Genomic DNA, 22,220 nt, shown 5'->3' on the forward strand with positions numbered 1-22,220 from the left:
TCTACGAGATCTCCACAATGTACTGGCGATTTAATATCTAACCGCTAGGTTCCGACAGGTTTTCCTTATTTTATTAAAAACAAGTTTAACCTTCCCCTACCACTTTATTTTATGAGATAGAAGTGAATATGCAACCTATGTTGCCGATAAAAAATCCACGCAGGCGCATCGGATGACATTTGTCAACCGTCCTTTATCATCTGTCAATTGTCACATGGCGTAGGTCATATGCCAGCCCCATCTGTTTCCACTTTACTTCAAACTACTTACCTAGAGCTCCACACGTAATGGCGCCAAATTTTCAAGGACCCTACGAATCTACGAAAAAAAACAAATTTTCCATCCATTACAATAGTTAAAAATGCTTCTTCTTCTTCTTTCAGTGCCTATCCTCTATGGATGTTGGCAATCATGTTGGTCCACATAATCCTATTGACAGCCGCCCTGAATAGATGTACCGTCGTCATTCCCGTCCACTGTCTAATATTTTTCAGCCATGATGTTCGTCGGCGTCCCTGACCTCTTCTACTATCTATTTTGCCCTGCAGTATATAAGTTAGATAAGTTGGTATTTATCATTACGCATCACATGCCCAAGGTATGCCATTTTTCTCACTTTCACACTATGTATTATTTCTAGTTCCTTTTGCATTCTCTGGATCACGGTATTGTTTGTGACATGGTAAGTGTATGAGATCCTGAGCATGCGGCGATAGCACCACATTTCAAAGGCTTCCAAGCGTCTAGATGTAGCATCTGTCAGGGTCCAAACTTCCACTCCATATGGGAGCGTGGAGAATACGTAGCACCTTAGGACCTGTGTTCTTATAGCAATATTCAGGTGCATATTGCTTAGGATTTTTCTAAGACGGTTAAAAACGGTCCTGGCTTTTTCTATGCGGCATCTCTCGTGAGTGATCCCATTCCTTGTTCAAGCTGCAGCTCAAATACATGATTGTATCTGCTGTTTCCAAGGTTTCGTTATTCGCCCTAATCTGGTGGTACTACGCCTCATCATTTTTACTAACTACTAGAATTTTGGTCTTCTTGCAGTTAAGCCTCATACCATACATATCACATGCCTCTACTACTCGGTCTATTAATTTCTGCAATCCCTCAGCACTCTCTGCTATGAGAACTGTATCGTCCGCGTACCTTAAATTATTGATGGTTTCTCCATTGATCTTTATTCCTTCTTCTGTTTCACTGAGCGCTTGTCTGAACAGTATTTCGGAGTACGTATTAAACAGAATTGGTGACAGTATGCATCCCCGACGCACTCCACGACTCACTGTAAATTCTTGGGAGGTTTCATTGTCTACACGCACTGTCGCTCTCTGGTGCAGATACAAGTTTGTTATAAGGCGAAAGTCTTTGTCATCGATACCATATTCCATTAATATTTCAAGTAATTTGTGATGTTGCACCCTATCAAACGCCTTCTCGAAGTCGATAAAACAAGCGTAGACATCACGGTTCACGTCTCTGGCTCTCTGTATCAGGGCTTGTATAGAAAATAGGTATTAAAAATGCTACTCACATACACACATATATATATAGATATATATATATATATATATATATATATATATATATATATATATATATATATATATATATATATATATGAAATGAACAAAATTCTTACAGCTTTAGTGTATATTAATAAATAATATTTTCTTGCCTTTAGCTGTGTATTTTTTCTAATTTCGAAAAATCGAAAGTAGAGAAAAAATTTAAAAAAAATAAAAAGTAAAAAGAAAATTGTTTTGCTTGTCGTAAAGGGGGGAACCAAGCTCCACTCCCACAACCGGTTTCTGGGCCTACCCTTCATCAGGTGGGCTGTCCAGGGGCTGGTTCTCACCGATACGGCAAGCAAAACTTCTTCTATATCAACAGACGATGTCGTAAACTGTCGGTGAGATATTAATGCATCTCCCGTCAAAAGATGGCAAAGAGCGTTTTTCGGCCCGCTTAAATATATGAAATGAACAAAATTCTTACAGCTTTAGTGTATATTAATAAATAATATTTTCTTGCCTTTAGCTGTGTATTTTTTCTAATTTCGAAAAATCGAAAGTAGAGAAAAAATTTAAAAAAAATAAAAAGTAAAAAGAAAATTGTTTTGCTTGTCGTAAAGGGGGGAACCAAGCTCCACTCCCACAACCGGTTTCTGGGCCTACCCTTCATCAGGTGGGCTGTCCAGGGGCTGGTTCTCACCGATACGGCAAGCAAAACTTCTTCTATATCAACAGACGATGTCGTAAACTGTCGGTGAGATATTAATGCATCTCCCGTCAAAAGATGGCAAAGAGCGTTTTTCGGCCCGCTTAAATATATGAAATGAACAAAATTCTTACAGCTTTAGTGTATATTAATAAATAATATTTTCTTGCCTTTAGCTGTGTATTTTTTCTAATTTCGAAAAATCGAAGTAGAGAAAAAATTAAAAAAATAAAAAGTAAAAAAGAAAATTGTTTTACTTTTTATTTTTTTAATTTTTTCTCTACTTTCGATTTTCGAAATTAGAAAAAATACACAGCCAAAGGCAAGAAAATATTATAATATACACTAAAGCCAAGAATTTTGTTCATTTCATATATTTGAGCGGGCCGAAAAACGCCTTTTACCATCTTTGACGGAGATGCACCAATATCTCACCGACACTTTACGACATCGTCTGCAGATATAGAAGAAGTTTTGTTTGCCGTATCGGTGAGAACCAGCCCCTGACAGCTTTGCCAATCTGGATGAAGGGTAGGCCCAGAAACCGGTTGTGGGAGTGGAGCTTGGTTCCCTTACGACAAGCAAAACAATTTTCTTTACTCTTTTATTTTTTTTAATTTTTTCTCTACTTTCGATTTTTCGAAATTAGAAAAAATACACAGCTAAAGGCAAGAAAATATTATTTATATATATATATATATATATATATATATATATATCGCATATTTTTAAGAGAAAATCCATTTTCGAAAGCTGCTGTGACCAGTCTTGGAAAATGGGTGTCCTTGTTCTGAGGATTGATCATAATTTGTGAACTACAAACAATACTTGTTCCAAAACTTGACACGAACAATTTTTTAATGTTTAAACATAATATGTAGTTAGAAATACTTTACAATCCAAAGTGGACTAGAACAAATAAATACAAAAATAAAACTAGGCAATAATACAAGCTGGATTATGAGTTAAAAAAAGTTTAAATAATATATAACTAAACATATTTGATTGTCTTCTAAAAATTGATTGAAACAATGTTATTTAAACAGTGTAATAATTTTCTTTTTTCTATAGCAACAGTTAAAATTGCCTTATATCTATCACAAATAGTAGATAAAATGGTAGTTTAACCGCAAGGGTAGATTAAATGATAACTTTAACAGCGAGGATAGGTTAAAAACTTTATTTCTTCTCGCAGGTTTTTTTAATTGTTTCCATTTTTGAAAAATTTTATATTTTTTTTCATAAATTATTCGAGATTTAAATGGAAATAGTTTGGATATGGTGTTTGTCGCCTCAGCCTAAATATCTGTTGGTAATTTACTTATTTCGTTTTGAGCCAGTTCTGGCTTCAATTCAATCAGCAATCGACACGAAAGAGAATTAAATAACATTGACTCAAAACTGACAACTAAAGAGAGAGCTTTATTTATTTATCAAATTATATAGAAACCAACGCCAACCCAGCACAATATTTTTCTACTCGTAATAAATTCCTTGAAATAATAATTTCTGAATATTTTTTAAAACGTAATTCGCTATGGAAAAAAATATTGTTTTATACACGACAATAAAATTGCATTATCGTCTCCCGAAATTAATTCACTCGCGATTTCATCGCTCGTGAATTAATCTTTTCATCGACTTGTATAAAAAATAACTATGTTAATTCTTCTCTAATAGATTAATTTTCTTTTTCAGCTACCACTAAATCCACTGGACATCTCTTCTCAGAAGTCAAAGGCCTCAGTGGGACGTAGCGTAAACAGACGACCCCCGTCCCGACAACCCCGCAGCTCAACCTCCTCATTCCAGAATGATCTCAGTAACCCTTTAAGAAACGCTCATTTAGCCGCAGCGGTTAACCTTCACCGAGTATCCAGACTGTGTCACCAGATTCACGAATCCGCCGTGAGGAACGCTTTCGGCAGAAAATCGCCGTCGATAAGCCAGAGAGAAAGCGGTGACGGAAGCGTGAGTGGTGTAGAAATAACTGAACTCGAAAGTAGCGTTACGTCTAACAGCAACGAAGTAACCTCACAGTCGGTCCTTAGCCGAACCAAAAGCACCAGCAGCGAGGATATCTACAAAACCCTCGATAAGGACTCCAGCGTGAAAAGCATCGAAGACTTGGAAGACCTGGAGCAACTCCAGAACTGGCGCAGAACTTCAAAAGTCCGACGTAGTTTACAGTACCCTAAATGTAGCTCGCCTAGTGAAGCAACGAAGCCTTTAGACTTGCCAGAGGGTGGTGTGAGTGTGAAGAAAATTCGAGAAGAGTTGGAAAAAGGGAGACGCCTGAACACAGCCTTAAGAAACAATTCGGTTTCAACAAACTTTGAAGCGTTGGATCAAATAATTCAATCGATATCCAGTGCAAGCTCGATAGATCGAAGTTCAACGGATGAGAATTTGGACGATAACGAGAACGATCTTTTAATATCCAAGCCCAAGAAGAAAAGAGAATCGTTTGTGACAGTGGAGTCGCTACAGGAAGTCAAAGGCCGGTTGAGGCACACTACCTCGCCAGGCAATAATGTTTACAGTAATGGAAAGAAACGTAAAGACGAAGAAATTGATGATGGAATCGTAACAGAAGAAGAGAAATCGAATCAGAGCAGAGTAAAATCGTACGTTTACGGAATGGAAAACACCACACAAAATAAAAAACCTGTTATAAGCACGGGTAGTCTAGAATCACGCTCTAAACTCGTGAACGGAACTAATAACCATAAAAATGAAGATTGGTACAACAGGAGGAAATCGTACGGTTTCGAGCAAGTACACACCCAACAGGATTCGAGCTCAATCTCGCTCAAAAACAAGAAAATGGTCGAATCAAGCACGGACAGTGGCATATGCAGATCTAACGACATCCTCATCGTACCGCCTTCGACCAAAAGCAGCGCGGCTAACAGCAGGTTCAAAAACTCGGACAGTGAAAGTGACACGGAAAACAAGTACAACGCGATTAACAAAGGGCTTAACGGTATCCATTACGGGAACGTGAAAAAGATGACGAGCATATTCGATAATCAAGAGGACAAAAACAGAGTGGCGGAAGATGCGGGCACGGCCTGGGGCAAGCCGACATTTAGAGAGCCCGATTGGAAGAGAGGCGAAATTAAATCGACCACCATCACAATACCCATCGTAAAGAACAACAACGTCATCGACTTGCCTTGGAACGATGAACCCGAGAAGGAGATCAAGAGGCACTCGATAGCGGTGGATGAAGCTAAGTACGCTGCTGATAGTAGATACAGAAGAACCAGTCTAGTCGGAGAACAATACTTAAAAAACGACGTTTTAGACGACGATCCATACGGAAACAACAGAAAAACTAAAAAAGTAGAGTTCTGTAAAACCGAAGTTCACTTTGCCGCAGAGTCTGGTAAAGTAAACATCGTTGCAACCGATGAGAAACCTCCTCCAACACACAATTTCAGGCGGAGACGCAGAAATTCGGGCCCTATAACAAACTTTAACGAAGACCTCAATAAAAACGGTCTTCCTATGTTACATTTCGGTGACACATCGTACGAGAAAACCATGTTCAACGTGACAAACGACGAAAACTCGGGTGAAAATTCGGAAAAACTATCCTCCTCCCTGGCTCCGGATATCTACGAGAACCTACCCAGCTACGAATCGAGAGTTCCTTCAAATTTCGGAGTGGTAACGGTTAACACTAACGCATCTAAAACAAAGAACCACTTCGAGCAGAACGAAGACGACAGGAAGGAGAGTTTCGACGAGAACATCAAAGGCATTTTGAAAAACAAACCCGTTAAACCTAAACCGTACCATTTAGGAGAGAGCGTACCTTTTTCGGAATCGACGTCGGACGAGGATTCTCGAAGATGGGGAGTTAGATTACGGCACGTGCCGAAAGAAGACCCGCCCATCTGGAAATCGACAGTGACAGTTCATAATTCGTTTGTGAACAAAGATGAAGAAAGAAACAATAAAATCAACGCTTCCAGCGATCCTCCGGAGTTCCAAAAACTTCTGAGAAACCTGCGGCCGATTAAGAAGGCCGATTACCTGTCGGACAACGAAAACCGTTATTCGGATAGTTTCGCTAACATTCGGGTAGTTCCGGCGGCCAAGGACAGTCGAAGGTCGTCGTGGTCAGTGGCGGACAAGGTGGAGGAGATTCCGGAAAATAGGGGTTATTCGACGAAAATCAACTTTGGTGATGGAGAGGCGATTGTGGTGGAGAACGATCAGTCTACGTGGCCGCGTATGGAGAACCTATCGAAGGGTGAGTTTGAGTGGTTCAAAACTAATGGTGACAGGAAGTGGTGGTGTACATAATAAAATACTAACTTTCTTAAATGTGGTTGTCAAACATCGAAAATGCATTATTCTTTCAATTTTGTAAATCCTTTTAACGCAATAGCGCTGGTCGATTTTGCAAAAATCGTAAATTACATTTTAAAATCAAACATTTAAATATCATGTAGGTAGCATAGACTAAATATATTCATTAAGAAATGAAATCCAAGTGATCTATCTTATAATATGATATTTTTTTATTTCACTATCGAGGTGTTTTAAAAAAAAAATACGAAAATTTTATTAGCATCTGTTTCTCCTATTTTTTTCCGCCAAAAGCAGAGCCTTTCTTCAGTTTTGCATTTTAACTAAAGATCTTGTTTATCTGTGTTTCTAGATGTCCAATAAGAATCCATGATATTAGGAACCTTAAATAATTTGTTTGGTATAAGAACCTATTTTATATATCGATAATTTTCGGTTTTTGTTTCGGAGTGTTTTTCAAGAACTCTCCATTTGTTTTTTTTTTTAACTCCAATTCTTTTCTTTTTACAATGAATAATGTTTTTTTCTTCTAGTGATGAAGCACATTATATGCAATGAAAAATGATTTACCCTTAATTTTAAGTTTAAAAACCTAGTAACAAGTTTAAAAGCCTAGTAACAACATTATGAAGTTTTTCAGGCGTTATACTGTATTATCTTGAAGCCTTACTTGTTTTAGAATACAAATTGGTTTTAATTTCATGGGAAATAACTCGTTAAGTATCACCTGCAACATAGTACTTTAAAATGATATGTGACATGGAAATTTTAATACGTCATTGAATATTCATTATATTGTATTTTTGAAAAATCGACCAGTATATTGTGGTTTTCGATATATCTATATACTAATATATAATAAAAAAATCTATATATAATATACTATGCCTCAGAATATCTCAGATAATAGAATATCTACTCTATGTTTGTAAATTAATTTATTCAGTGTAAACAATAGTAAATTAATAGTATATTTTTATTTGATTTAGATTTTAAAATAAAATTTCTTGATGCCATGTTTAAATATTCATTTCTTAATCGCATGACAAATTTTCTATCAAATTTTTCATAGTTCTGTGTGCAGCATATTATTTATCTACATAATATTCTGCTGATAACATCAATTCTAAAGTAAATTATCTACTTTCACTTATTTTTTTTTATTACACTTTATGTTAAATTTGGTTTGGTTTGTAAAAAACGAGTAAATATCCGTTCATTTCAATGTTTCAATATTGCTAAAAGCCATTGTTAATGGTTAATCACATTTTCAAACCGATGTTTTGTCTTTGAGCTGCCATCAAGTTTCGTTTTATTTTAATACAGCTCTGGATTTTTGGTTAGGAATTTTAAGAGCTTCTAAGGTCCCAAAACCAATCATTTATCGCATCTATATCGAAAAATTCATATTAATGGCATTTTCCATAAGAAATGTGGGAGGCAGAGACATAGAATATATTTTTCCTAAGATCTTACCAGAAAATCATCATTATGAATTACTACAAAAAAATCAACACAGAACTAGGAATAATCTGTTAGCTAGACTAATTGCAATAATGATTTTAGAAAAATAAATAAAAATTTTAACCTACAAATTATTGCAATTAGTATAAAGTAGTTAGATTCCTTAAAATAATTACTCGAACTGCTGAAATTAGTTTTCAGCAGCCTTAATTTTACTAATTAACCAGACCAGGTGGCACAAACACACTGCACTTGTAGTTATAGTAGAAAGTAGTTCACGTTAATTAAAATTACACCCAAATAAACTAGTTTCATTTGCACATTACTATTATTAACAGTGTAAATTTAAGATATGAAAAAAATACAGCCAGCGCCGCTCGCTAAAAATCGGGAACGACCGTTTATTTACACTCGAAAGATTTTATGTCAAGAGCTCGTATTACTGTGGGTAAAAGTACGAACTAAATTATAAATTATTAATCGTCAAATATATCGAATAACATAATTAAGGGTTGAAATTCGTTAAAAAAATTGAAACATGGTGAAATAACTAATTATTCTTACAACAAAATGCGTTTTAAAAATTTTAAGAAATGTATATTCTCCTTGAACGGAATATGATAACGTTTAAATAAATCAGATTTTCGTCATAGATTGAAATTTCTGAAGAAACTGTTTATGCAGAACTTAAGAAATATTTACAAAAATAAGAGTTAACCAGAAAATGGGTGAAAATCAAATCAGTTTTCTCTATTAGACTTAAGCAAAGTAGATGTCAAGTTAACGTATCCTTTTTGCCTTTTGCTGCTAAAGGTAAAAATGTTTCTTTTTAGAAAATCTTAAATCTTTTTAGAAAAGATTTAAGTCTTTTTATAACAGACTTAAGACAGATTTTTATAGATTTTTATGATAACTTTTTAACAGCAGAAATGTTTTAAACTGTTTGGCGGTAACCAAACTGCAGAGCAAAAACAATACTCAGTACAATTCAAGGGAATATCCGACTCCGTTATGTAGCCCGAAAAACGAATGAAAGAAATTATTGATCTCAAATATATTGAAGGGTATCATAAAATCCTCCAGCCCCTTAGCTTATGCCACCGACATACTGCATAGTGATCAAAACATCACCACTTTTTACATCTAAACTGTAATGGATACAAATAAAGTACCTACTACAAAATCAGTTAAATTTAAGAAACTACATATTTTTGTGTTTGTAGTTATTCTAAAAAGTTTATATTATAGAGGGTTGTTTACCACATACGACACGGAGTCACAAATTACCTATAATAGATGCGAAAGAAAGCGACTGCATAGGAAACTGCTCGGCAAACCCGACACGCCTATTGAGTGGTGTAAATACACCAGTCGTTTAGTCCGGAAACCTATACTGTGTCGTATTCGCTTGCTGGAATGACATAGTGCGTGGTTATATGTTTCTTTTTAAAAAAAAGAAGAAACTGTTATTTCTAAGTTTTGGGAATTTGTATATCTTATTTAAAATGGGATGCAAATGTGTTTATTTATAAGAAAAAAAAAAGATATTTATAGTATAAAAAATTAATTTATTTAACAAAATTTCATTAAAAATGTGACAAAATTGTTACCTTTCTATTGGTTCTATCGGACTTTTTTCGATAATCTTTATTTGTAAACTTTAATACATCAAATATTTTCAATCTAATAAATCATTTAATGATGTAAATAAGAGGAAATTTCTCACATGGGTGGTCAAATTTTATAGTTTTCATTATATCAAACAGCCTCTGAGAAATGTTTTCAACTCAAAATGCCTTTAATTATGTTTGACTACATCATTAAACAGGGTCTTCAAATACATCAATGTGATATTTGTCTAAAATTTGCAAAAGAATCCGAATCTCTGGATAACTCGAAATTATTTACCCATTTAAAAAGCCTTTGATCATGAAAGTGGAAAAATTTGTTCATTTTATTTACAGGCTGGAAAAATTATTTATATTAAATTTTGATGAGTTTTGCACTGAAGAAAACATTCAGAGGCTGTTTGATATAATGAAAACTATAGAATTTGACCATTTTTTTATTAGATTGAAAATTTCACACCTCTACTTTTCAACCAATAACATGCTTTAATGACATAACATAACATAAGATCTACAATCATAATGTGAATGAACTACAATGTCTATATATTGAAATATTACCCATGTGATATTTTAGTCTTGTAAATTTGCAAATAATAATATTTGTTAATATTATTAATAACTTGAAATTATTTAAAATGTCATGTTTAAAAGCCTTTTTCAAATTTAGGTGTGGAATTTTCTTTTATTTACAGGCACGCAAATTATTTTATTCCTAAATTTTGATGGGTTTTGCACTTTTAGAAAACATTCAGAGGCTTCGACTTGATATAATTTTCAAAATATAGAATTGCCCACCCATGTGAGAAAATAATTTAAGCATTAAATGATTTTATAAGTTGAAAATATTGTATGCATTAAAGTTTACAAAATAAAGATTTATATAGTCGAAAAAAGTCCGATAGAACCAATAGAAATGTAACTATTTTGTCACATCTTTAATTAAATTTTGTTAAATAAATTAATTTTTTATACTATAAATATCTTTTTTTTTCCTAATCTCCTACGAGCTGATATAATATGACGAGCAATCTATTAAATTACTGTGAGATTATACAGAAAAGTCCACAGACTTCGAGACATAGGAAAATCAAGTCCATTTAGCGTGTGTCCAAATTTTGACAAGTTTTCAAAAATGACAGTTTTGTTTAGACTGACGTTTAATTTCACCTGACTTCTCGGTGAATGATTTCTTTTTATGGGGGTACATAAAATCTAAAATTTACGGCCATGAAGAAATTCAAAACTTGGAGCAGTTAAGGCAGAAAATATTTAATGCCTTTGACACTGTCACCCCTGATATGTTATCCAATGTGAGGAGGGGATTTTATGATCGTTTGGGTTATTGTTTAATGCAAGAGGGAGGCACTTTTGAACAATTTTTGTAATTTTTTAAATTTCATTATCCTGTTTTTTTACCGTTTACCCATTACCTACCTTGACGAACATGGGAAAACGAAGGTCCTTTTCAGGACCACAAATATTTTGATTGAGAAAATTGGTAACTTTTTTTTGGATTAAAAAACAAAAGTTGTTAATATATACCAATTTAAAAGTGTTTTGGTAGTTTTAATACACACTATGATATAAAATTTATTATTATTATAATGTACATTATTAATACTATTGTTCATTCGAAATGGCATTAAGGCCCAATTGCAACAATGATTTAAATTTTTCTTAAAGATAAGTAGAGCTTAGAATGGGCTGTATTTATATTTACTTTAATATTCACCTTAAATGAGGGAATTTGACTGATACAATTTTTGAATTTGAATTGTTTTTAATGATATTAACAATTTTAGTTCAATTTTTAATAAAATTTATTTAATATTAATAGAAATCCAAGGGATTTGAAACCTCTTTTAGCGATTTATAACATTCTCAAATGAATTACAGGTGCCCTTATTTTGAATGAAAATCACACAGCTTTTTTCATAGTCGCTGCAGTTGCTATAGCTATAAAAAACTAATTTTTTAAGGTGTGAAAATTGCGACACACGCTAAATGGACTTGATTTTTCGTATGTCTCGAAGTCTGTGGGCCTTTTTGTATGCCTCGATAACATATTGGTGCAGATTATTTTCACCCAAACAAATAATAACCCAAACTATACATTGATGCGGATTGTCTATGAACTCGTTCTGAAGGTCACAGAAACCTGAACGCGTAATTCGGTGTTCTTTCGCATCTGTTATAGGTAATTTGTGACGGAGTATTGTAGCTAAACGGTTAGATTTTTACAAATTTTAAGTTTTGGGTTCGTCGAAGGACTATTAGAGCTACAATTTAAAAATATTTTTACAAGATACAGAGTGTCCCAAATAAATATAAAATATCAAAGTTGTATTTTTTTAAATGGAACACCCTGTGTATTATTACATTTTTAGTTTCTACGATTAAAATAAAGATAAATTTGATAAAGGTTTATTACACTTAAACCGTACTGTTTTTGAAATATTTTCAATTTTGCGAAATTGCAGTCAAAATTTTAAGGCTTCATTTCTCCAAGGGTATCAAAGTTTTTAATACTAAATATTTACTGAAGTTTATTTATTGATCAGTTATTGTGTTGCAATAATAAAAATAATACTACCTCATACAGAGTGTCTAAAAATTTATTTTAAATAATTTCTAGCTTTAAACGGCAATATCTTTTTTAATTTAAATAGAACGCCCTATATATTTTAGGAAAATCAGATGCACAATTTAATTGTCTATAAAATTGTATTATACCACTTTTCACCTATCCCTTCAAGTTTTCGTAGAAAATGCATTTTCTTATAATTTAGACCTCATTTATCAATATACCCATGAAATATTGACATTTTAGATTATTTTTAAAGCAACAGATGTATAAAATGCACAGACATGATGCATAGTAATATTATCGTTTTTAGCAAAACTAGCCTATTTTTATGCAAAAATAAAACTATTTAAATTTTTTCCGCCATTATTTCCGCCCAAATATTAATTAATTAGGTAGGTACATACTTAATTGTGTTCGTTAATAAATTATTCTAAATAAATGTGGATTTAAATCAGAAATATCAATATGAACCTATATATAACTAACCTAACTAACCCCTCTGTTGTTTTAATAAGCAAATTTGTCAAAAAATTAAATATCGCGTTACTTTTTACCACACTGTCTAATACACATACAAAATTCATTTTTTTAGTATTTAGAGCAATTATTATTAATCAACGGAAACAGTCAATTAATGTAGTTTGAATACTGGAATCATATTAATTAGTCCTCTTTAACAAATATTTAAACATTTTTTTATATTTTTTAATGAAATAAACGAACTATATCGACAATATTAATTAGTATCTTTACTCTTTAATAATAATAATTAATAAATTTGGTACATCTTTAAAAATAATCTAAAATGTCAGTATTCCATGGGTATATTGATAAATTAGTTCTAAATTACAAGAAAAAGTAAAAAAGTTCTTATAAATACATGTCCTAAATCGCTTAGTTTCAGATATACAGGGTGTAGAACTTTATTCACACTTTTTATTTCGATTTTTTCCAAATAATTTCAGAAGTAACGTCAATATTTGGATGAAAATTGGTGTCTGGTAGTTTATTGACACGAGAAATTTGATTTTGATGTTATTATGACTCCTATTTGTAGAGGGCGCCACCTACACGTATTTTAACTGTTTTGGAGAGTAATAACTTTTTGTCCGTTCCTGTTTGTATAGAACTACTGAGTGAAAAAATATACATTTTCGTAATTTTTTACGTGAAAAATGTCTCTTGGTAAAAATCGTTACGAACAACCCTTCTCGAAATATTTAGAATGGAAATAGTCAATACATGTCATTATTGACAAAAAATAAACATGTTGAGTAGATAGTTATTTGACTGAAATAATAAATTTGGGAAATTTTTATTTTTTTTAAATTAATCATAAAATTTTTTTCGAAAAAATGATGATTGATGATGATTTGGCAGAAAGACATTTCAAATTTATGATTTCAGTCTATTAAATATTTAGTCAACATGTTTAATTTCTGTCAATGATGACAGGTATTGATAATTTCGATTTCAAATATCTCGAGAACTATTACTCGTAGCGATTTTTATTAAGATACTTTTTTCACGTTAAAAGCATCGTAAATGTATATTTTTTTATTTAGTAGTTTTATACAAGTACGGACGAAAATTTCTTACTCTTGAAACAAGTTAAAAATATGTAGCCTCAACAAGTAGGAGTCATACTGACATCAAAATCAAATTTCTCATATTAAAAACTCCCAGACGCCAAATTTCATCCAAATATTGACGTAACTTCAGAAATTATTTGGAAAAAATCGAAATAAAACTGAATGCTGGCTTATTTTTATCTGCAAAATATGCTGCCGAAGTTTTCGGAATACAGTTCGGACCACCCTGTATATTTGATTGTCTAAGGTTTTTCGTATTTTGTCTTAGTCGGTTAAAAGATGCCCAATTCGTATTTTTAATCATATCTCACTTTTTTCAAATGGAACAAGGGTGGCTCATTAGCACATTTGTAAAAAACATTTTTTACGAATAATTTGCTACCACTTTGTATTTCGAGTCAAATTGTCGTTATGAACCGCATGTTATAATTTCAAATAATTCATATGCGAAAATGTCAAAAGGTGACATATGATATGTCATTCTATTCAGAGTGTCATTTTCAATCGAATGAAGTAAAAAAAATACCGAGGGTGTCATTTAAAAATGAAAAGTTGTAATCATTTCCGGTGAAACAGGACAAAAAGCAATTGAATACGTCAATAAATCCTAATTTTTGTCATATACTAAAACACCAAATCTCGTTGTTTTATCTGAAGAAATAAAAAAGTTATAGAGGTGAGTCACTTTTGAGACTCACACGGTATACATACACCAGAATACGCTTTGTTATGAGTTCAACGTGCAAACTTTTAGCACCTCCATTTCATTAATCGTTCCGTTCTACGATTAACTAACATGGAACTAATTAAGTTAAAATAAAGAACTGTATCGGAATCGGAACAGTACATTTCAAGTGTTTTTACAGGTTGTACCGCAACCGGCAGCTTATTATTAATATGTAAGTGTAACAGTGAATGTAGTACTTACAATACAGGTACACATACGTTCGTCTGTCTAATCTAACTGTTCAGTTTGGTCAACTGTTGCCGGTCGCTATTAAATCCTTGAAGAACTGCGGTAGAAATAGAATCAAGGTTGCTCGTTATATGGGATTGTCGCTAAAGGGATTGTGCACTTTATGTCGTTTTTGATTGTCGTGTAAAGTTTAGAATGATTTAAGGAGGGTGTGCTAAATCTCGAGGACTCGAATATTAAAGGATGTATCCTGTTAGTATAAAGAAAAGACATAATTTGTCTTGCAATTTTTGCCACACCCGTTAAACAAATTAGTTTGCCACGTAAGACCCTGTATTCTTATTTATAATTCGAATTGTATCCTCCTGACATAATAAATGGAAATAAACAGTTCCTTCAGAAATTTTAAAAAGTCAACTAAGAAAAACTTTTAAAAAGTTAACAACCAGAAGATTAAAAAGTATTACTGAAAATGATACTAGTAGTATTGTTAATGAATTTATATCTAGAAACATTTACTACGAAACGTTTAACTGTATGCGAAACTAATCGAAAAAAGTTAAGGATACTGTATTTTCGCTAGGAAGAAAATTTTTCAGAAAAAATGTGTTATAGCTATTAATACCTATGTCGTTTGTGTTTAAAAAAATACTGTTTGTAAACATAAAAAATTGTACCCAAACAAATAGAAAGCATTATCATCAAAAATGTACATTTAATTTTTATTTAGAATAGAATTTGCGTGTTGCTAAGCGACAGTTTGCGATATTGTGGTTATTCATAGGTTATTCTGTCATCGATAATATGAACAGACGTCATTTAACAGTAGAGGAAGCAAATCAAGCCATTGGGTTGCTTCTTGGCGGTGCGGGACAGATCGATGTGGCTGATCGATTTAAAGTCACCTAAAGTGTAATTGATTAAAAACTCCATTATAACATTTAATACAAGGCCCATAGAGAGGGTAGATAAATTTAAGTATTTGGGCATCTGGCTCTCCGAAGATTGGACATCAGACAAGGAAATTGAATGTCGCATCGAACGAGCTCGACAGGCATTCTTGAGGTTCCGAACAGTACTTGTCTGTTCTGATTTTGACCTTAACCTCAGATTAAGATTCGTAAAGTGTTACGTGTGGTCGGTGCACCTTTATTTTATGGAAGGTTGGACATTGAAAGCAGCTGCCATTAATAAACTAGAGGCTTTCGAGGTGTGGCTATATCGTAGAATTCTGAAGATACCTTGGACGGCTAGGTTAACTAATGAGGAAGTTCTGAGACGGTTCGATAAACAGCGCGAATTGTTTGAATTGATTAAGAAGAAAAAAACCGCATACCTGGGGCACATAATGCGAAACCCCAAATATCAATTCTTGCATCTGTTAATTGAAGGCAAGATCGAAGGCTGGAGGGGTATCAGAAGGAAGAAAATGTCTTGGATGGGGAATGTTAGACAGTGGACAGGCCTACACGATGTACAGTCGTTAATAAACACAGCCAGGAATAGAGAAGCGATGGAAAATGTTATCGCAAACATCCATTAATGGATTCGCACTAGAAGAAGAAGAAAGAGTAAGTTCTAGACTTAAAATCCGATTTAATGAGACTGGATCTGTCATGGAGAGGCATAGGGAGGGTAGACCAAGGTCGACAGATGCTAGGGAGGACCGAAGCTTAATTAGAGGAGCTAGGATGGATCCTGCAAGAAACTACACGTTACTCAGCCAGGATCTTTTGGCTGCCAGGAAGGTACGTATTGTACCTCGGACGGTCTTAAATCGATTAAAAAAGCAGGTTTACATTGCTATAGGCCTATAAGACGCCCTCCGTGATCCTCCAATGATGTCGTTAGCATAAATTTCACCTGTCATTGTACCTTCACAGACATACAATTCCGTTGGGCCTCCGTAGAAAATTCCACCGAGACCATTACACCTCTAACTCCAAAGGGATGCCCTTCTTGAACATATCGGTCGTTAAGTATTGTATTTCTTAGTCTCCACACACGAACTGTGCGTATGTCAGTACGCAGACAAAAAAAAACGGCTTTCATCGCTGATCATCCCAGTATGCCACTCATCATTCCAGTTTAGCTCTTTCATTACACCAGAGCAAACGTTGAGCTTTATGACCTCAACCTGACTCTCGCGGTCAACGTAGGGCGTCTTATAGGTCTATAGCAATGTAAACCTGCTTTTTTTAATCGATTTAAGACCATCCGATGGGTAATACGTACTCTGCTGGCAACCAAAAGGTCCTGACTGAGCAACGTGTAGTTTCTTGCAGGATAAATCTTAGCTCCTCTCAGTAAGCTTCGGTCCTCCCTAGCATTTGTCGACTTTGGTCGACCTTCCCTATGCCTTTCCATGACAGATACAGTCTCATTAACATCAATATTTAAGCCTAGAAATTATACTTTAGGCGACTTTAAATCGATCAGCCACATCGATCTGTCGCGCACCTCCAAGAACCAACCCAATGACTTGATTTGCTTCCTATATTGTTAAATGACGTTTGTTCATATTATCGATGATAGAATAACCACAATATCGCAAACTGCCGCTTAACAACACGTAAACAAGTTCTATTCTAAACAAAAATTAAATATACAGGGTAAGTCAACGATAGAGTAAAGTCCATTATCTCATTTGTTTCGAGGTTTACAAAAAAATATTAAATATAAAAGTTATAGAGATGGTTAAGATACACATTTTAAAATTATTATACAGTATACAGGGTGATTCAAAAAAGTGTGGCGAATATAACATATGTTTTTTTAAACGTAACACCCTATTTTTTATTTTATTTTTAGATTCTGCGTAAAATTCCATAACTTTTTTATGTATAATGTTATATACTTAAAATTAATAGATTTTGTTATATTTAAATTTGTTTAAACAAATGTTAGATTGCAGTGGGTTAAAAAATTGTCAATGATGGCATTGATTCTGAAGTTGGACAACTAAAATTTGGTAAGAGTATTTTATAGAGATATAGAATAAAACCTATGTAAAGATATTTTAGTTAGATCTTACAGGGTGTTCAAAATATATTTAGGAATTTATACTACTTAATATTAAGGGATTAAAATTTTTTTAAATGGTACACCCTTTATATTATCATCTTTTCTGGTAGATTTTACCAAACTCTTCAACTTTTATTAAGAATGTCATATACCTATTTTTATTAGTTTGCGATTTATTCCATTTTTTTCTATTTTTACCCATATTTTTAATACAATTGCGCTATAACATCATAGTTGCCATGACAAAAAGTAATAATTATCACAATTTCATGTCTGTTAAGCAAGTTAAGAACAAAATTTGAATTTTACTTTAATTTGTTGTAATAAGTATAAATGGTAGAGATAATAGTTACAGATTTTCTTGAAATGAATTAGTCAATGTGATTGATATACACGGACAAGCTTATAAAACCACATTTTTTAGTTCAGTACTATATATTATATAGTACTTTGCTAGATACTATTAGGATAGATGTATGTATATTATCTAGAAAACATCTTCAGTGTGTAATGGGACGGTTTCGCGGCAGTAGTAATATTGGCTTTACCAAATGAATTTTAAACCATAATTACTACGAGAAAAACTTTACTGTATGTCGAAGAAAATTCATATATCAGTAGTCTTCAGCAATTAGGTAATCTAGTATTACCCTAATCTGTGGCTATTCGCCCCGATGAAAAATCCCAAGTGTCATCTTTCATAATATAGAAATACACCAAGAAATTCACTACTGCGATTTAGTTTATTTGAGTAAAGTTAATTAACTTTAACTAATACCAGCAATTGTAACTAATTATAAAGCTACTTGTTAAAGGTAAGTAATAAATAGTTTTGTTTTGTCATGGCAACTATGATTTTATAGGGTAATTGTATTAAAATTATGGGTAAAATAGAAAAAATTGGAATAAATCGCAAACTATTAAAAATAGAAATATGACATACTTAATAAAAGTTGAAGAGTGTTGTCAAATCTACCAGAAAAATGATAATATATAGGGTGTCCCATTTAAAAAATTTGAGATTTTTTTAATTTTAAATAGTTGAAATTCATAAATATATTTTGAACGCCCTGTATCATTTAACTAAAATATCTTTACATATATTTTTTTTTTCATCTCTATAAAACTCTCCTACCAAATTTTGGTACTCCAACTTCAGAAACAATGGCACCACTGACAATTTTTTACCACACTGCAATTTAACATTTGTTTAAATAAATTAAAATATTACAAAAACTATTAATTTTAGGTATATAACATTATATATAAAAAAGTTATGGAATTTTACGCAGAATCTAAAAATAAAATAAAAAATAGGGTGTTGTATTTAAAAAAGCATATGTTATAGCCGCCACACTTTTTTGAAGCACCTTGTATACTCTATAATAATTTTAAAATGTGTATCTTAACCATCCCTATAGCTTTTATATTAAACATTTTTTTGTAAACCTTGAAACAAATGAGATAATGGACTTTACTCTATCGTTGACATTTGATAATAATGCTTTTTATTTATTTGGGTACAAGTTTTCATGTTTACAAACAGTATTTTTTTAAACAAACACGACATAGGTATTAATAGTTATAACACATTATTTCTGAAAAAATTTCTTCCTAGCGAAAACACAATATCCTTAACTTTTTTCGATTAGTTTATTTTATTTTCTAATTCCTAATACAAATATCTATGGCTTTATATACTCTTATATTATTAAATTCTATACATGTATAAGGTAATATAGAGAAAAAGCAGTGATCTCGTTAAAATAAGTCTATTATTTGACTATTTAAGTAACATGAGTTTTAAAAATATTTGAACCGTAATTACCTCTACGGGGTTCTGTACAAAATTAGAAGATAGAAGAAAATTTTACTTTCTTTCTTAAATTCATGGTAATTTACTTTTACAATTTATCTGTTTAACAATGATGAAATAAAGCTAATTATGAAAAAAATAATAATATTATAGCTAACAAAACAAGCATTTATACAGGGTGACGCCAAACCAAACCAAACAAAACCAAACCAAACGGTAGTTTATGTCCAAATGAAATACGGAAGCATACGAGTATATAGGTTAATTGAAAGCATTTTTAAAAATAGTTATACAGAGTGTCCCCAAAAAAAGTTACACATCAAAGTTTTGTTTTTGTAATTGAACACCCTATATATTAATTTATTTTCGGATTCTAGGAAAAAAATAAAGGTGAGTTTCATTAGAGAAGTTTATGACATATTTTACGTTTTCTAACAATGAAGAACAAATTTTAAATTTCAATAAAACTACCTAAATCGGAATTTGCCTAGTATTGCCTAATATGTAATTAATATAACTATTGTTCTTTAAATCTGGTGAGTTTTATTAAAGAAGCATATGCCTGAAATGTAAGGATTTTGGCATATTTCACATTTAGTGAAAACGAAGAATGTACTGTAAATTTCAATAACAGCTACCTGAATTGTAATTTACCCTGTATTTTTTCATAGTTAATTACAATAAATCATTGCATGTTAAATTGAATTAAAATTTGGTCGGAAAAGTTATTCAGGGTGAGACAAAACTAATACTAAACATTGCTCACTTCTAAAAGCAAGTTACTCCTTTATTTTAAATAGAACACCCAGTATATTATTCCGGTGTCTATTGGAGAATATATCTATCTTCAAAATATTATAAAGGTTTGGTTTGGTTTGGTTTGGTTTTTTTGCCTACCCCTTACACCAAGATTTTCCTAGATATTTTATTTTTTTATGCTTTTGCAACATTAGATCTTTATTATTTGAAAAAAATCTAGATGGCTATGATATACCTTTTGTTAATTTAACGAAAATAAAAACATGTAGAATAAAATACTGTAATAAAAAGATACACGTATAAAACATATTTTAATTATCACAGAATTAAAACTAGATATAAATTAAACAAAAATTAGCTAGATGAAATCAAACGCTCACATCTTCCTGTTTGTTCCTGTCCTTTGTTTGAGGGTTAGGCAACCTTAATAGTATTTTGAAGAGACATGAATTCCCCATTGAATCACAGATAACATTGAATATGGGAATAATATACTGGGTGTTCCATTTAAAATAAAAGAGTTACTTGCTTTTAAAGGAGACCAATGATCAATAATAATTTTGTCTCAACATATATACTCGTAACTTCTTGCATCAAGTTTTAATTCGATTTAAAGTACAATAGTTATTTTAACTACATATTAGGCTACCGGATAAATTCCAATGTAGGTAGCTTTTATTAAAATTTAAAAATTGTTCTTCATTTTCAGAAAATGTTAAATAAGTAAAAAACATTACATTTTAGTTATACAGGGTTGTTCACCACATACGACGCGGAGTATTGTAGGTAAACTATTTAATTTTTGCAAATTGTAAGTTTTGGGTTGGTTGAAGGACTATTAGAGCTACAATTTAAAAATATTTTTACAACATACAGAGTGTCCCAAATCAATAAAAAATATCAAAGTTGTATTTTTTTTAAATGGAACACCCTATATTATTACATTTTAAGTTTCTGCGATTAAAATAAAGGTAAATTTGATTAAGGTTTATTACCCTTAAACCTTACCGTTTTTGAAATATTTTCAATTTTGTGAAATTGCAGTAAAAATTATAATGCTTTATTTTTTATTTCTCTAGTCGTATTTAAGTTTTTAAAACAAAATATTGTGTTGCAATAATAAAAATTATACTATCTTATACAGAGTGTCTAAAAATTTATTTTAAATAATAACTAGTTTTAAACGGCAATAACTTCATTAATATAAATGGAATACCCTGTATATTTTATGAGAATCAGATGCACAATTTAATTGTCTATCAAATTATATTATATGATTTTTTACCTATGTCTTCAGGTTTTCGTAGAAAATGCATTTTCTTATAATTTCGACCTCAATTATCAATATACCCATGGAATATTGACATTTTAGATTATTTTTAAAGAAGTATCACATTTCTAAAGGGTACAGATACCAATATTGTCAATATAGTTCGTTTATGTCATTAAAAAATTAAAAAAAATGTTTAAATATTTGTAGAAAGGACCAATGAATATGATTCCAGTATTCAAACTACATTAATGGACTGCTTGCATTGATTAATAATAATTGCTCCAAATACTAAAAACTGTATTTTGTATGTATATTAGACAGTGTGGTAAAAAATAACACCTTAAAAATTTTATTTCATTTTTTGACGAATGCTTATTTATAACAACAAAGATGTTCATTTTCATAACTTATTATTATATTGATTTCTGATTCCAAATCCCCATTTATTTAGAATAATTTATTAACTAACACAATTAAATATGTAATTAATTAATATTTGGGCGGAAATACTGGTGGTATATTTAATTAATGGTATAGTCTTTTATGAAGATTTAAAGAGTTTTATTTTTGTATACAAATAGGCTGGTAATATTATCATTCTTAGCACCT

General features: G+C 31.8%; 1 protein-coding gene across 3 annotated transcripts in view; it reads left to right on the top strand.

Annotated features, from left to right (window-relative positions):
- LOC115890501 overlaps positions 1-22,220 on the top strand; it is a 483,888-nt gene that overhangs the window by 428,529 nt on the left and 33,139 nt on the right. For all 3 annotated transcript variants that reach the window (XM_030910748.1, XM_030910750.1, XM_030910749.1), the window contains one exon: positions 3,925-6,490. In XM_030910748.1, coding sequence (XP_030766608.1) covers positions 3,925-6,490 — 2,566 coding nt within the window. The remainder of the gene's footprint in view (positions 1-3,924; positions 6,491-22,220) is intronic.

The sequence above is a fragment of the Sitophilus oryzae genome, unplaced genomic scaffold, assembly GCF_002938485.1.
Source record: "Sitophilus oryzae breed Bouriz unplaced genomic scaffold, Soryzae_2.0 scaffold_87_pilon_pilon, whole genome shotgun sequence".
NCBI classification, from domain to species: domain Eukaryota; kingdom Metazoa; phylum Arthropoda; class Insecta; order Coleoptera; family Curculionidae; genus Sitophilus; species Sitophilus oryzae.